Source organism: Penicillium subrubescens (assembly GCF_028828155.1).
Source record: "Penicillium subrubescens strain IBT 31985 chromosome Unknown utg000001l_segment0_segment0, whole genome shotgun sequence".
Taxonomy (NCBI): domain Eukaryota; kingdom Fungi; phylum Ascomycota; class Eurotiomycetes; order Eurotiales; family Aspergillaceae; genus Penicillium; species Penicillium subrubescens.
The window spans coordinates 1,923,437-1,938,549 of record NW_026643151.1 but is presented as its reverse complement, the minus strand read 5'-3'; the positions used below and the strand labels follow the sequence as shown (position 1 = coordinate 1,938,549).

Sequence of the window (15,113 nt, the reverse complement as noted above, 5' to 3'; positions counted from 1 at the left end):
CTGCAAACCCTCCGGTTCTTCTCACCTCGCTCCTAGCCTCATCCGCCCGAAACCCCCCAGCTTTTGGCCTTGGAGAATCTCGTTCGTCAGTTCTTCCTCAGCAGGTCTCAATTCCACTCAGATTGCTACGCTAGCGCCCATTGCTTGCCCGTCATTTCGCCCGGTAATCCGACTCTCCTCGCTCGTCCGTTGGACCCTGCGTGCACTAGTACATCGGCCCAGCCTTGCATATTCCCATTGAGATATCGGGAATCGCTTTCACGGCCAATCAGGAATCCCCTGCGGTGTATGTTGGCTTTCTGGAGTAGCGGTCGTGTGCTCCTGAATAAACATCGTGCTGACTGCGCCTCGTTCAGACAGTGTTGAATCACGTGCCTGCCTCCCTGAAGCCGTCACCCCGTGATCCATAGTCTCGTTCCTAAGACCAGCACCGTCGCAATCCTTCGCCATGGCATCTTCCTCCTCGAATGTAGTGGGTGTCCACTACCGTGTGGGCAAGAAGATCGGTGAGGGCTCTTTTGGTGTCATTTTCGAGGGCACCAACCTCCTGAACAACCAGCAGGTGGCTATCAAATTCGTGCGTGACCTCGGTTTCTACCAATGTGTGATAGGGAATACCGTGATACTGACCGAATCAGGAACCTCGCAAGAGCGATGCTCCCCAGCTGCGTGATGAGTACCGGACGTACAAGATCTTGGTCGGATGCCGTAAGTGTTTCGAGGATGCGCGAGTCACTAGCCCCCCTTTCTTCCATGCTAACTTACGATCGCAGCCGGTATCCCCAATGTCTACTACTTTGGACAGGAGGGTCTGCACAACATCCTCGTCATTGACCTTCTCGGACCTAGTCTCGAGGATCTCTTCGATCACTGCAACCGCCGGTTCTCGACCAAGACCGTTGTTATGGTCGCCAAGCAGATGGTTCGTGCTAATTGATCTATACACAAAAAGGACTCGATGCTAACCTTTCAACCTGTCTAGCTGTCGCGTGTGCAAACCATCCACGAGAAGAACCTGATCTACCGTGATATCAAGCCAGACAACTTCCTCATCGGCCGCCCGGGAACCAAGGCCGCCAACGTCATCCATGTCGTCGATTTCGGTATGGCGAAGCAATACCGTGATCCCAAGACCAAGCAGCACATCCCTTACCGCGAGCGCAAGTCCTTGTCGGGCACTGCTCGGTACATGAGTATCAACACACATCTGGGTCGTGAGCAATCACGACGTGATGACCTGGAGGCCCTTGGTCACGTTTTCATGTACTTCCTGAGAGGTGGTCTCCCCTGGCAGGGATTGAAGGCTGCTACCAACAAGCAAAAGTACGAGAAGATTGGCGAGAAGAAGCAGACAACTGCGATCAAAGATCTCTGCGAGGGATATCCCGGTGCGTCATTCAAACTCTTGATTCTTGTCACCTGGCTCAATTGCTGACTTGCCTTGCAGAGGAGTTCAACAAATACTTGAGCTACGTTCGCAACCTCGGCTTCGAGGATACCCCTGACTACGACTATCTGCGCGATATCTTGACGCAGGCCCTCAAGAACGCCGGAGAGGTGGAAGATGGAGAGTACGACTGGATGAAGCTGAACAACGGCCGTGGTTGGGACTACAAGTCCTACTCATCACAGGCGCACCTCCACCAGCAGCACCACAGCTCCTCGGGACGCGACATGCAAGGCAACCAGCTTCGCAACAGCCAACGGCCTGGTGTTACCGCTGATCGTTTAAACGCCGCGCAGCCCCCGCCTCCATCCCCAGCCAACAAAGCCGGAGCTGGAAAGACGCGCGAGCGGGGAAGCGCCGGCGGCGTGCCACCCAAACGCCAGAGCGGGGGCTTGGAAGCCACAACTCCAGCAGCGTCCACTCAGGCCCAGTTCCAAAACTCCAACGCCCATCTTCCCGGTCGCATGGGAAGCCCTGGTAACCCCGGGATGAGCAGCCAGCAACCTGGTGGGCAAGGGAACAACGACCCGCAGCCCACTTTCGTCCAGAAGATGATGAAGGCTCTGTGCTGCGGTAGGTGATCCTTAGCCCGTGAACCATCTTTCCAGCGTTCGTGGCGGCTTGCTCATCATCATGCTCGGGATTGCAGGTTGAACTTGACTTGACCAATTGATGCGGCGACACGTCTTCTGGATTGAACACGGCCTTGTTTCTCCTCTTTGCTCTTTCTACCCACCAATGTCGTCAACATAATGGCCGAAGAATTGAAAATATGTCGACAGGGGATTTTCACGGTGGCTTGCTTCGTCTAGGTCAGGGGCGTTTCGAACTTGTTCAAGACTTGTCCGTTATCACGGGCCAGTCTGGCAAGTTTGGACCGGCTTGGCCTTTTCTCTCTTACTCTCATCCCTTTCACACCTTCATTCTCTTCCCATTCGACACTTCGACCTACAGTTTTTCTCGACCGTGGGTAGAAACGAGGTTTGTCATTTCTCATTGATGTTACGTCTCATCACTCTTTTCATGGTGCTACGGCTCGGAACGGCGAACCCCAGAGATCCTTTTTTTGTCTTGTGTTTTCCTATATTTCCTCACTCGTCATTATATCCGGCGTTTGCGCGCCGTCTAATAACCAAAATTACTTCACGACCCATGGGGATTGATCTAGGAGTTGGCTTTTCTTTCCGAGTCAACCCTGATCAATTCTCTCAAGTCATCTGCGCCATTTATTGTCTCCTCGGGGATTTACATTGATGGCGTGCAGTTTGGAATGCACATTGTTGCAGAGGATTTAGGGAATAGGACTTGCCACTCTTCCCAGGCTGGAAATACAACGGATGGCACTCTTTTGAAGAACGACAGGCCATTCATCCAGGACTTGAGAACTCGCCATTATTCATGAGCACCCGCTGTCTGTTTGTTTTCCCCATCTCATTTCCTTGATGGGACTTTAATGTCTTGGCTCTTTGCTTCTGTTCGGGTTTTCCTCGTGCTGGGTGGGCAGTTTCTCATGATGATCTCTCCATACGCCACCATCTTCATCTGCCCGGGATTCAATGCATTTTTGATCAACTGCACCGGCCATGCGATTCATCCCGCTCTCTCTGGTAGGGACCGCATTGTTGCATATATTCCGCTGGCCCTTGGATCCCTTCCTCTGTTCATCGTCTTGTCCTGAGTATCTTGTTTGTTGTTCATCCCCTTGTCGAATCTATTGGCTGTCTATAATCGTTTCCTGTTGTTCTGCTCTTGCTCCGTTTCAGAAGCGAGTTCTTTGTGTTTACTGGTACCTATTCTTCTTGGCATAAGATAGCATTGGTTTTCCCTTTTTGTCTTTCCTCTTTCGTTCCATCTGCTTCCTTTGTCATGTTCGGCTCTGTGGTCTTTACATGTGTGGTGTAGCGGTATATACTTGGTTCGCTGTGTTTAACAGCTAATACATTTGCGGCTTGATCTGACAGCGTTCTTCGTATAGTAATAAGAGGCCAAATTTGGTAAAAAGGATAGGTTATTATTGTCTTCCAACTCAAATCGGTAACCGTCCTCGCCGGTAGTCTAGCGGTCTTGATGGCCCTAAGGGTACTGAGATTACTGTTATAAATGGTAATTGGCTGAAAGGGAATCAGGATGAAGCTTGTGTGGACTATCCTGGACAGTGGAGTGGGGACATTTCTTTTTTGCTGGCTTGAGGTAGAGCTACCCCTAACTTTTTGTTCCTTTTAAGATACATTTCCTATATCAATATAAACTAGAGACTTAGGAGAGTCCATTGAAGTCTATTTTGGAGGCTCTTCAAAGGTTGTTGGGGGCGATATACGGGTTACGTTTATTGGATGTGAAAATGAGGCTATTCGGCAGGCATCGTAGGATGGAGATTGTCCATCGTGGAGGGTTTGTATGGGAAGGAGAAGTCGGGGGTTCGAATCGGAAGGGAGTTTGCTTATTTAGGGTTTTTGTGGTTTTAAACGGCAGCTACTCAGTAGGATATAGAAAAAATAGAGATCACTCGCCGGAGTTCCTTCCTGTCTGGATTATAGATGTCGCAGTCCCCAGGTTCAAGATAGTGCAAGCAATAGACTTGTTGTGGTCGTCATGCTATCGCCATTTCTCATTCAATCTCACGCCTAGGTATAGTATCAATCGGACAAATTGTTTTATCCTCGCGAACATTGGTGTAGGCATAACACGACAATTTCTCGTTCCCCTTCTTCGAGACGAAACAGCTACCTGCCACTTCTTCCCATTCCCTCTCCCATCATTCGAATCACACAACACCTCAAAGTCATACAATGATCTCATTCATACTCATTCTACTCATTTTCAGTATATACTTATTAACTCTCGTTTGAGAATATGACATGCACTTCCCGTCCAGGTATAAGGGGGTGGCAACATCCTCCGTCATCACACAGCAACAGCATCACAGATCAACATTACTCTGCAGTACCTTGCCAAATCTGGGATAAACACTGAATCAACCATGTAAGACATGTCTACCAATGATCTCGTTCAATTCATCACACCACACCACATCATTTGAGCAGATATAGAGCTAAAACACGCCACCCGCCCGTCAATATCCAGATAGACACGCTCACTGGCTTGCCTCTTGATTTCATGATTCTTCTAGTCAATTTAGGATGGTATTGTATTGCAGAGGTAAAAGGTAAATTGAATTTAGTATGCAGTAGCACCTGGAATAAAATAACATGTATACAAGTATCCTTGAGATCATCCATGAATCCATTGGTTGATATCACCACAACCTGGCAATACACGCATACCCTCCCCTCCTCACACCAACTAAGTAACAATCCAACTCCCACTTATTTCGGTCTCCCCCAAACCTCTTCTGCACCTCGGGTCTCGGCTCTATCTACTCGCCAAGTTCTCCCGAGGCAGCGCTGCATGGCACTGACAGGGTTCCTTCCCTTGTAGACCACTCACAGCCCTCGATCCCCGCAATTGGGTACTACTGTACTCTTGGCGTTGCTGGGGGTGAGAACAGGGCTGTGAGGCTACTGCATTTCTCCAGGGATCGGGGATGATGAGGTGTACCGTGAGGCGTGGCTAGGCAGAGACTTTTCCGTTTTGCGTTGTGTGCATGGTGTGGTGGGTGTGGGCTGGTGGATAATTGCCGGAGTGGAGTGGCTGTGTTGTGAGGAGGGGCGAGGGGTGTTTGTGTATGTTTCTGCGTAGGGCGTAGGCTTGGCTTGTATATGTGGATTTTTGATGGACTTGGCTAGATGGTGTTTTGTTTTTGTACTTTGCTTGGAAGGATGGGGCATTCTCTTGTTTGGTTTCATAACCGTGTGCATAGCCATTACGCCACTAGTTAGGTTGCAACAGGTTAATAGAGTGTTGATTGATTGATTGATTGTGTTTGGCTTGGGTTGGACTGAAAAGGTGGTCATGAATGCAGCAATGTAGAACTATTGGGAGTACCTTAGGAGTAGAACTGGACTAGTAAAAAAGGTATCATCCTAGCTTCACGGGCTTGTTCGCCTTTTTTTACGCTTGAATATGTCAACGCTTCTGTAGAAACCTTGTACTTCTAGTCTAGATTAGGTTCTTAGTAAATCCCAGTAGTGATAAAACTATGATTTAATTACACGGTCTCTCTCTAATCATAGCAGCCTTAGGCATTGTTAGGGGCTTGCCTCTCGGCATAAGCTGCAGAAAGACTAGTGCATTCGCCAAGCTCAATAGGACAAGTCCCGACGGGCAAAAAATCATATGATGTCCATTTAGAGAATAGCCCTTGACAGGAATTGCAGCAGTAGAGGGTCACCGGATATGATCATCATAACTTACAGGTTGAACTAGTCTGCAGAGGAGTCCACTGGGAGACTTCAGTGTGAGACTGTGAGTAGGATGGAGGTGCGAGCGGGGTATAGTCAAATTTGATATCCCGAGATGAGTTTCAACCTAATGCAAGCGCGGGAAGTGTGGGATGATATCACCCGAAGTAATCCCGAGGGGGGGTGTTTTGAGGCATATCTATAGATTGAACAAGTACTAGAAGGTCATTTGTTGAAACTAAAGCAAGTGGTTTTACCTGCGTAGGGAGGGGAATGTTTTGCTTGTTGATTGTTGATGAGCGTGTTGTTTCTCGGATCAATTACCAAGACAGGAGATTATCGATTCTGATGGCGGCTGGAAAATGATATGATAATGTGTGCCAAATCTATTGCCGGACCAAAACCGATGATAACCATTTATTGAACGTGAACAGTCCATCTGATATGGTTTAGAAACCATTCGGAATACCATTGAGACCACCTTTGCCTATGAAGAAATGACAGAAATGTGACTGATATTTGTGTCAATCTACAAGCTTCGATATGTTGTAGAAGAGACGCGTATGCCTGAGAAGAATGAATCTCTGGTTTTCAACTCAAGATACCACCACTAAGGCTAAAGCTCATTGTGGTTATAGTCTGACGAGTCTTCTATAATATGGAGTTCTCTTGTAGACCTGCACAGACTCAACTTGAGTTAGCTGGCACCTACGCTGGACGCCACGCCACAATGGCGTGACGATATACAAATAACAGCCATTTTATTGGAATAACCTAAGCGAGTTAATCAATCCTATGATCTCCATTACAATGCCTTCTAAGTCTGCATGAATACAGTCGAAATACCCGACGGTAAACTCAGTCTCTTCCGACGGGCTTCATCCCGCCTGATGCTGATCTATGATTTAGTCATCTAGAAGGAGAAGGTACCTAACTATACAGATCCAGACCCCGCATTGTGCATTCAGCCAAGCACAGCCAGTACGCCACAAACTAAAAAGCCGTATACCCTTCGGCCGGATCTCCGGATCCGATGGCCGCGCGTGGGTTTGACAGGCACTGGCTGAGTAGCTTCTGCTTATATCCGAGACCGAGCCTTGGTTCTACAAGAGAATTATCCTTTGGTGATCATATGGTTGCTAGATGTTGGCGGTATTGACTTTGAAGAGACAGATGTGGCTTACGTGGGCGAGGCCTCGAACTTCATCTATCGAGAGAGGCTGAGTAAGTATCATGAGATGGGTTATGAGTCCTACACGTCATTTTTCAAATGCTGACAAACTCTCTTTCGTTGATTCTCTGTACTGATCAAGATCAGTCTCTATCCTGATGCCGCACTTTTCAGTCAAACCTTGTTCATGGCTAATCGGCAAAGGGAGCTTTGGAGTACGTAGGAGATACCAGAGTGATCGATCATATGGCCCATTGCATCACTATCCGCATTTAGTTTCCGTCTATGAGGAATCCTTCGTTGCTTTTTCTTTGCAAGCGAGTCTAGTCCTGGACCTTCCTTTTCAAGTAGAGAGCACTTTGAACATCGTATTTACAACCGGGGTCATTCCGAGCATGCAATCTCCAATATGTGCATAGGTAGATACAAACTTGCAAGATTTCCCCCATTGGTCAGCTACACACGTATTAGCCATTTTATTCTTGGCTGTCAGACTCGTTATAGTTCTGATTTATGGTATCATCCAATAACCTCCAGCACTTTATCGACTAGAGACCTCTATGAACACGCGAGTGTTTACCCAAACCTTGAATACCAAAGCAAAAGCACAACTGATCGCTCACCCCGCAGTCGATCCCTCCTGCCATTCGAAAGAACGGAAAAGGATGTTCCTAAGAACAAACCTTCCATGGACACCCAAATAATCAACCAATCAAATCGCGTGGAGATGACACTAATATCGTCCATGTGACCAACTGTTGCGCTAGTGCTTCCAATCAAGCCAATCACATTCGCAGAATGCGCAGGCTAAACTGCCTGCCTGCGATACGAGCACCTCTCAGAGTGACCCTGGAAATTAAGCCAGAGAGACAATAATAAACAGTATCTCTGACCTTTCACAACGCTTGCTTTGGCAAATTGCCTTCTTAAAATCCGAAAATGGCAGAAAACACTCCCAAAGAGGTCCCTTGGCACGCAGCGTACCCAAATCCAAAGTCCGTTGTAGCTTCGTTACCTCGCCATGAATTGCTGGAGTGGTTCCGGGACGGGAAGAAGGCCGGAAAGGACTTTGTGCTTGTTGACGTGCGGCGCACTGATTTCGAGGTATGCAAAGTGTATCTCCTTACGTTGACCTGACCTAGTGGACGATCTTGGAGTTGGAAGGGTGAAACTTGCCAAATTGAGACTAACATGATCGGATAGGGTGGTACCATCCGTGGTTCAATCAATTTGCCAGCACACAGTCTGTATCCGACGTTACCGGCAGTGTATGCGCTTCTATCCAGTAGTGGCGTGAAGCATGTTATCTGGTACTGTGGTAAGTTCAGGATCTTATGTTTTGATTGATAATCCAGTCCATACTTATCGCCGGGTAGGCTCATGCAACGGACGCGGCCCTCGTACGGCGAGTTGGTTTGCAGACTACTTGGCCCAAGAACAAGACACGACTATGCAGAGCTTGATTCTGGAAGGCGGAATTAAAGGCTGGGCTGCAGCTGGTCCTGAGTATACCGAGTTGATGGACGTATATGATGCAAGCGTCTGGACTAAGAAGTAAAGCTGCAGTATGAATTGGCAGTGTCATGTATACAGGGGCATGCTAGATGATAATGACTATACGTTGATCCTCAAGGTCTTTACTATCTGTACAACGAGGTTGTACTTGCAAGAATATCTATTGAGACAAGACAAGATCAACCGTATGGGGATATAGTAGTGTGTACAGTGGTCAATTTTGGAATAGAGTAGACTGTGTGAATCGTAGATCGGGCCCCGCTGACGACATCACGCCTCTAATGGCCACAACTTCCAACAGTAGGGCTAGGATGGTGTGGTCCAGACTTGAAGATGGCGCTGGTGTAAATGGGTGTATTCTGGACTGCTTGGCGCCCGATTGATAAACGTGCTGGGCTTGTTGCATGTTTCGGGTTGACAAGAGTCTTGTATTGCTATGGATTATTGCATCGCCAGGCGGAATGAATACATGGACATCCCTGTGTTGTATGTATGTAGCTGCGTCTGGAATGCCCAACAGCTTGCGCACCCCTGTACAATAACGAAGACTAAACAGAAAGATCCCTGTCAGCGTAACAGGCCAAACAAAGCAATGCAGCACCCCATCCCGATTGAGTGCACGCAATCCCAGGATCTGAAAAATGGGCACAATGACGGAATGCTAGGCAAGTGCAGAACCAGGGTCGTGGTAATGCAGATCCCCCAGCGGCACCTGTAGACACACCAGATCCGAATGGCATGTCCGTCGGGTCATCGCGCCCATACACTTTTGGCTAAGTAGTTAGCGCTGCGTTGAAAGCAACACTGTCTCGCGCAGATGCCTATGAGTGGTAGATGGAAAGGGTGGGAGGGGCAAGTTAGCGAGCTTCGTTGATTGATCTCATCCATATGTCTCCATTGTCTACTTTAGCATCGAGTTTAACTATGATATTTTACATGATTAGCTCTAATCCTAGATGTATACGAGGTAAATTACCCAGCCATACGCATCATATTATCGAAGAGACGAATATAGCCTCCCTCAATCTCACGCACATTGACATGATTTAGTGCTGTTCTTGTTTCAAGTAGCGCCCGGCCCTGAGCCACGCCCGTCGCACATCCCGCTATTTACTCCACCACAGCGTCTGTAAAAGCCCACAGCGTGCAGCGAGCTCGTCTGTTAACTTGGCTAAGTGTAATTCTAAGAATCCACCATACTCTACGGAGTACACGGGAAACAATGTTAATCTCCAACGATCCCGTTCTCGCCCACCCCCCAGCCCGTGTCGGCCTAGCCAGAGCATCGTGAAACGGCGTTCGAATCTTCTAGCGCTGCTCGGCCGCGTCGGAAACAAGATTTTGGGCTAATATTTGTGGGGCGCATGAGGTCATTTACGGCTTCTGCCGTGTGCTCCGTTTTTGATCGGCTGGTGAAAAAGATGAAGGAAGTGGTACAGGAGTAGTAGTAACAGAACAGTAGTACGTACGTCTGTAGTAGCATCGTGCGAGATATTTTGGATCTGGTGGAGTCGATCGAAGATGAATTAACGCGGGAGAGTTCTGGACCGTGGCGATCAGGCGATGATTGATGCTTAGGTGGTTTTGTTAATCGCTCTTCTGCTTGTTTTGCTGAAAGTTGATTTGTGTGACGGATCTTCTGGGATTACTGTGGATATCTGAGTTCTGGACGGACCATACTTCTGGACGGGATGGAAAGGTTATGGAAGAATGGAAGTATGAAAGTTGGAAGTGGAAATTGCAATTGATCCTTCTCTTGTGTCCATGATTACGTGTTGGTACATCAGTTAAGTTATCTTTCAGTATGGCTTCGGACATGTATGCTGCTGATGATGTCGGGGATGGAAGCGAGCTGGTTCGTAATAATATCTATGCATGTTGTCCGTTGAGCGATTAATCGCTGCTACTGTACTATCGCGCGTCTTTTGAGCGATTTGTGTAACCTCCAATTGTCTTCTAAACCGTCTAACCCACGAATTCAATCATGGAGATGCAGATTCCCTGCACGTCCCGTGGTCGACGCATACACTTGTGCTTTTGAGTCGTACAACGTTCGGAAGGATGCTAGTTATCGCCCGAGTAGTACTATCTGTAGTAACTAACTACAGTCAATTGTTGTGTATCTGGTAGGCGATTAAAACTTTTCCACGAGGTAATTACCTCTCACAGCTACTCCAGTCTTCTCCTTTGCAATTGTCTGCGCCAGCGACCCATGAATGATCGCGTCACCATCAAGAGTCAGGAACATGCCAATGGGTAATTTTTCCTGCTCACCAAAACAATTTGACCGGAGTGGACAAGACACACGAGACCCTTTAAAGACGCAGTACCGATCCTGCGCACAGGGCTCGAGTCTCGACAACTCGCACACCTCTCCCCAGCCAACTAACGAGCGCCATCAACGAGATTGCACTCCCCCAAACCAGAAAACCGAACGCCCGCTAAACAGCCGAGCCGACCTTCTCTCTACCCCCAGCGCAAGTCCCCCAGGCCCCCCAGGTAATGTGAGCAGGCAAGTAAAGCGCGATGATCCCGTGCGTGTGTGGGGAACCCTTGCTACCGATGGTCCGATGGGCCTTGGTCGGGGAAATTGTGGAGCGAACTAGCCCCCTAGAACTCCGTTACGACTCGCGAAGTGTTCCTTCCCCCGTCTTTTTTCTCTCGTACGGTCGCGTATTTGTCAGTTAGTCGATTGATTTGGTGCGTTCTGTGCGCGAGTCTTGCCTGACTGGGGTTGGGCTGGGTGCGCTAGTCAGACTATCGTGGACGAGGCAGTCTTGGCTGCATGCGAGATGGGGTTGGAAGACTTGGGAGTTGGGGGTTGGACTGGTTTGGTTTGGTAATTCTGGTTGCCAGTGATCACTGGTTGGAGGGTCGAATTCCTTTTCCTCCTCCTCTTCCTTTACAACCCCGGTAATTTATGTCGGGGCCACCTCTCGGCGGACGAGGAGGTGCAGTGGGGCTGCATGCCCAGACATAAGGGTGGTCGAAGCTACATGGAAGTTCGGAGGTGTTGGCCTATACGGACCACGTAGGGGGAACTGTAGATAGGGCTTTGCTGCCTGCGGGATGTGCATGGAAGCTGTAGCCTGCGAGATGCTGTAGATAGCTGGTGCTGACACGCAGCCAAGACTTGAGCTTGAGGTGTTCGTAGAGAATGTGAGAATCTATCAATTCACCGTGGCCGTTGAAATTGTTTACTAGAACTGTTGACTACCGCTCGAATTGTCGGCATGCAGATGTTAGAGTGTTAATTATGTCCAGTACTGTATAGTTTGGAGTGTATCGAGCAGTTATGCATCGTATGTATACAGGTGGTACACGCTACACACACTTTACTGTCACCAACAAGAGAACTCCAAACAATCAAAATATCCCTCAATATTCTATCTTCTAACGACCGGTATAAACACAACTGCACTATTCAAACCTTCGACGAGCCGACTCTTCCGTAGACACCCTCGAAGCATGCAGTGGCACAAAGCTCGCAGCATGCAGGACCAACACGCTACCATGACTAGACCCAATCCCAATCGTACACAACTCTCAAGATACACTTCTGCACGTGAGAGGTTTGCGAAACAGCTCCAGCAACCCGGGTCTCCGTTCTCGTACTTTATTCAAAGCAAGTTGCAAGGTGCAGTTCCAGCTCCTTAAACCTTAACCCCAGCAAACCCCGGTCAGTCAACCGCAGATCCTAATGACAAGCATTGATAGACGGAGCACGGATGAGTTGTACGAGGGTAACACTGCGTAGTTCATAAGATCCATGTCAGTCTTAAATGCACTTCTGGCATGTTTCTATGCGTGTACAGGGAAGACAATTCTGCAGCGATAATGCTGCTGTGCTCTGAACAACCTTTCCTCGGTGCCACAGTGATCGGTTGCAGAAACCCATTAGTTATCACTCCAGTGTCACGAATAAATCATCGACTATGTCGCCAGACCTACCTAGTCGTGACTATCCAGCCCGGTGTCCAAATCTATCTTATCACTCTATCAGTCTTTCGAGAGTTAAATCTTAGACTCCGCTCTCGGAGGAGCTTATCATCAGGTTTCCGACCGAGTGTGGACCCCGTCATCCCGTACGGTCCTCATTACGGTAGTCCCTGAGGATCTGGAGCCTTCCGGGGCCGACCGCTCGGCCACTCTTGGCTCTCGGTTTGCATCGGTCCCACGAAATGATTCACCGATTCCCGTAAGGCATAGTCACCGTGTGGGCCACCGGGGAGTGTTCTCCGGACGGGAAACGGAGATGAGGACGGAGAAGCACAAGCCTAAATTTCTCTAGACTCGGAGTGGAGTAGAAAAGAGGAGAGTAGTATACAGTAGTAACAGTACAGTAGTGCGTGCTGTAGGAGAGAAGGCGTTGAAAATTCTGATTCGGGATAAATAGGACCATTGGCCAGTAACGGTGATGGTCTATGCTTGTCTCATGCGACTCTGCTACATATGAGGAGTTGAATCCTGATATTGAAGGCTAAGTGGAGTCGCAAAGATCTCCGGAGGACAGGGGCGTCTGGTGGCGAACTTGAAAATTCGATCCCTGCAGGCGCGAAAACTTTAAGCAGGCGTCAGGCACGGTGGTTGCATGCTACATAGCTACGTCTGAAGGTTTCACAGGAGTTGATCTATTGATAGTAATGAGATATAGGTTCAAGGTTGATAGGTGTGTTTGTATTAACGTAATTGATCGTCTACAATGGCCAAGCCAAGCCTGTCAAAGAGAATGAAGAGGCCCAAGCTACAAAAGTCTTGCAGCCCCCACGTTAGGAATATCTAATGATTAATGTACATAGTTACTAAAGTAGGTAGGTGTGGAGAGCAAGGAGAAAAAAGAATGCAAAATTATTGAAAGAAAAGAAAAGAAAATTTCTGTTCGGGTGTGGCGATCATGAGTACGAGCGCCAAGAGGATTCGGCGGGGATTCTAGAATTCTAGAAGGTCGAGGGCGGTTATTCCGCGACCGGCCAGTGTAGCATTGGACCAGCCTAAACAAGAGTGAAATCTGTGCCCGATAAATCAAAACGACTAAAGGGCAGGTGTGTTCATAGACTAATATAACCAGTCTTGATTGTGCTTTTAGCCGCAAGAACCCATGTTCATTAGTGGCCTTAGATTCCAGCCATCGTGTTAATTAGACTTTGTTGAATCGTTGCTTTTTCGGTTCTCTGCTGAATCGGGAAAAAGGTGATTACAATTTTTTACTCCTGGGCGCCTCGGTTTGTTTCTGGATGCTCGGTGATGGCCGAACTGGTTCATATCAAAGAAGGAGAAAAGGCGCCGTGGATGGCGCCCTGAACCTCAACCCGGGCCCCGTGGAAGGATAGGAAAAAACCGCTGTTATCGTAAACGCCCGATCTTGCCACCACCACCGTCAGGCATTTTAGAACAATATCTCGGGTGTATGCCAATGCACATTCCGAGATCTCCCTTGTGTGCAGATCATGGCGAGCAAATACTTTGATGATCTGATGATATTGGCTTAGAGGTAACACAATTGCAATAAGATTTCATGATCAATGTCAAATTCTGGTCCGGAGGTGTTGTCTATCAAAAGCTTCGACCACACATTCCAGGCATACCAAGGGAGATCGGCAGGGCGATTCACATCCTCTTCCCACCTTGAAGGGCCGCGCTAGACCCAACTGGTGTGGCACTGGGCTGGGATAGGGCTAGTTGCGGATTTTTGTGTGACGAGTTGGATAGAACTCTGTAGGCACAACCTATTACACGGGTATTACAATACAGTTGACTCCACTAGTGGCAGTGTCTGAGAAAATGACGTGACCCCCCTTGTATCTCCAGCGATACGCAAGGGGATGTGCGTGTCACTAAAACTATGCGGGGCACAGGGGACACGCTGGCTGGACCATAGACCATGTTGAACCGTGGGTCTTTAGGAAAGATTGACATTCCGAGACCGGATACTGGCGTGATTAGCGTCGTTATCTTGGACGCCCGTGGGTCAGTTCAGACTGGGGATTGGATCACTTTGCTGCTTATCCTCGTTCTGTTTTATCAGGTTAGCCTCCTTCCTGTTAGCCTCTCATGGGCGTCAGGGAACAGCATCTCTTATCCTATGATATGATTTTTAGGAACAGGCCAGCTTTGCGAGGCGTATGACTAGTGGATGTGCAGGCCGTCGAGAAGGGGGATGGTGGAAGGCAGGCCACGAGGGAAAATCGCCACGCGGAAGGATTGGGCACACGCACTGGTTCTTCCAGAATGGACGGTGTGGATTCTGGAAAAAAAGAAAAGAGAAATAAGCCTACTGTAGTTGAATGGGGGCTTGGAGGCTTCGTGGTCATACTGGTCATGATTGTTATGGAGCACAGTACGGAGTAGTCACTTGAAGTATGTATGACTATGTGGTGACCTCGTTGGTCCATTGTAGACCCCCCTGCAGGCCCCAGGGATTACTATCCCTTGCGCCCGGCGCTTGTCGTAACCACGGTGGTTTAGCAGGAGTTGTAAAGAGTACATTTTACAGTAGAAAGGAGAGACATTTTTGGTAGGCTATAAAATTAATTCAGAGGGTAGCATTGCAATTTAGGTAGGTGGTCAGTTTGAACATCACCTTCTCGAAGCAGCAAAGAAAGTCTGATTGTGCAGTGTTGCCACCACACATTCTTCGATCTTTTCTCTGCTGATCCACTTGGGCCGTCAATGGGCATTT

The 15,113-nt window shown here is 48.5% G+C and overlaps 2 protein-coding genes across 2 annotated transcripts; both read left to right on the top strand.

Annotated features, from left to right (window-relative positions):
* Nucleotides 1-448: 448 nt before the first annotated feature.
* N7473_000626 (casein kinase I) lies at nt 449-2,028 on the top strand (the record flags this gene model as incomplete). Its single annotated transcript, XM_057146566.1, has 5 exons — nt 449-577; nt 639-708; nt 774-922; nt 983-1,388; nt 1,448-2,028. 5 exons carry the CDS (start codon nt 449-451, stop codon nt 2,026-2,028), a joined length of 1,335 nt encoding a protein of 444 aa, XP_057014452.1.
* Nucleotides 2,029-7,766: 5,738 nt separating this feature from the next.
* On the top strand, nt 7,767-8,609 carry N7473_000625 (putative arsenate reductase (Arc2)). Its single transcript, XM_057146565.1, has 3 exons — nt 7,767-8,023; nt 8,123-8,237; nt 8,296-8,609. The coding sequence occupies exons 1-3, from the start codon at nt 7,859-7,861 to the stop codon at nt 8,475-8,477; spliced, it is 462 nt and encodes a 153-aa protein (XP_057014451.1). The 5' UTR covers nt 7,767-7,858; the 3' UTR covers nt 8,478-8,609.
* Nucleotides 8,610-15,113: the final 6,504 nt, after the last annotated feature.

Coding starts and splice junctions, on each gene's coding strand:
- N7473_000625 (XM_057146565.1), top strand. CDS start 7,859: ATGGCAGAAAACACTCCCAAAGAGGTCCCTTGGCACGCAGCGTACCCA. Junction 8,024..8,122: donor TGCGGCGCACTGATTTCGAG/GTATGCAAAGTG, acceptor ATGATCGGATAG/GGTGGTACCATCCGTGGTTC. Junction 8,238..8,295: donor GCATGTTATCTGGTACTGTG/GTAAGTTCAGGA, acceptor ATCGCCGGGTAG/GCTCATGCAACGGACGCGGC.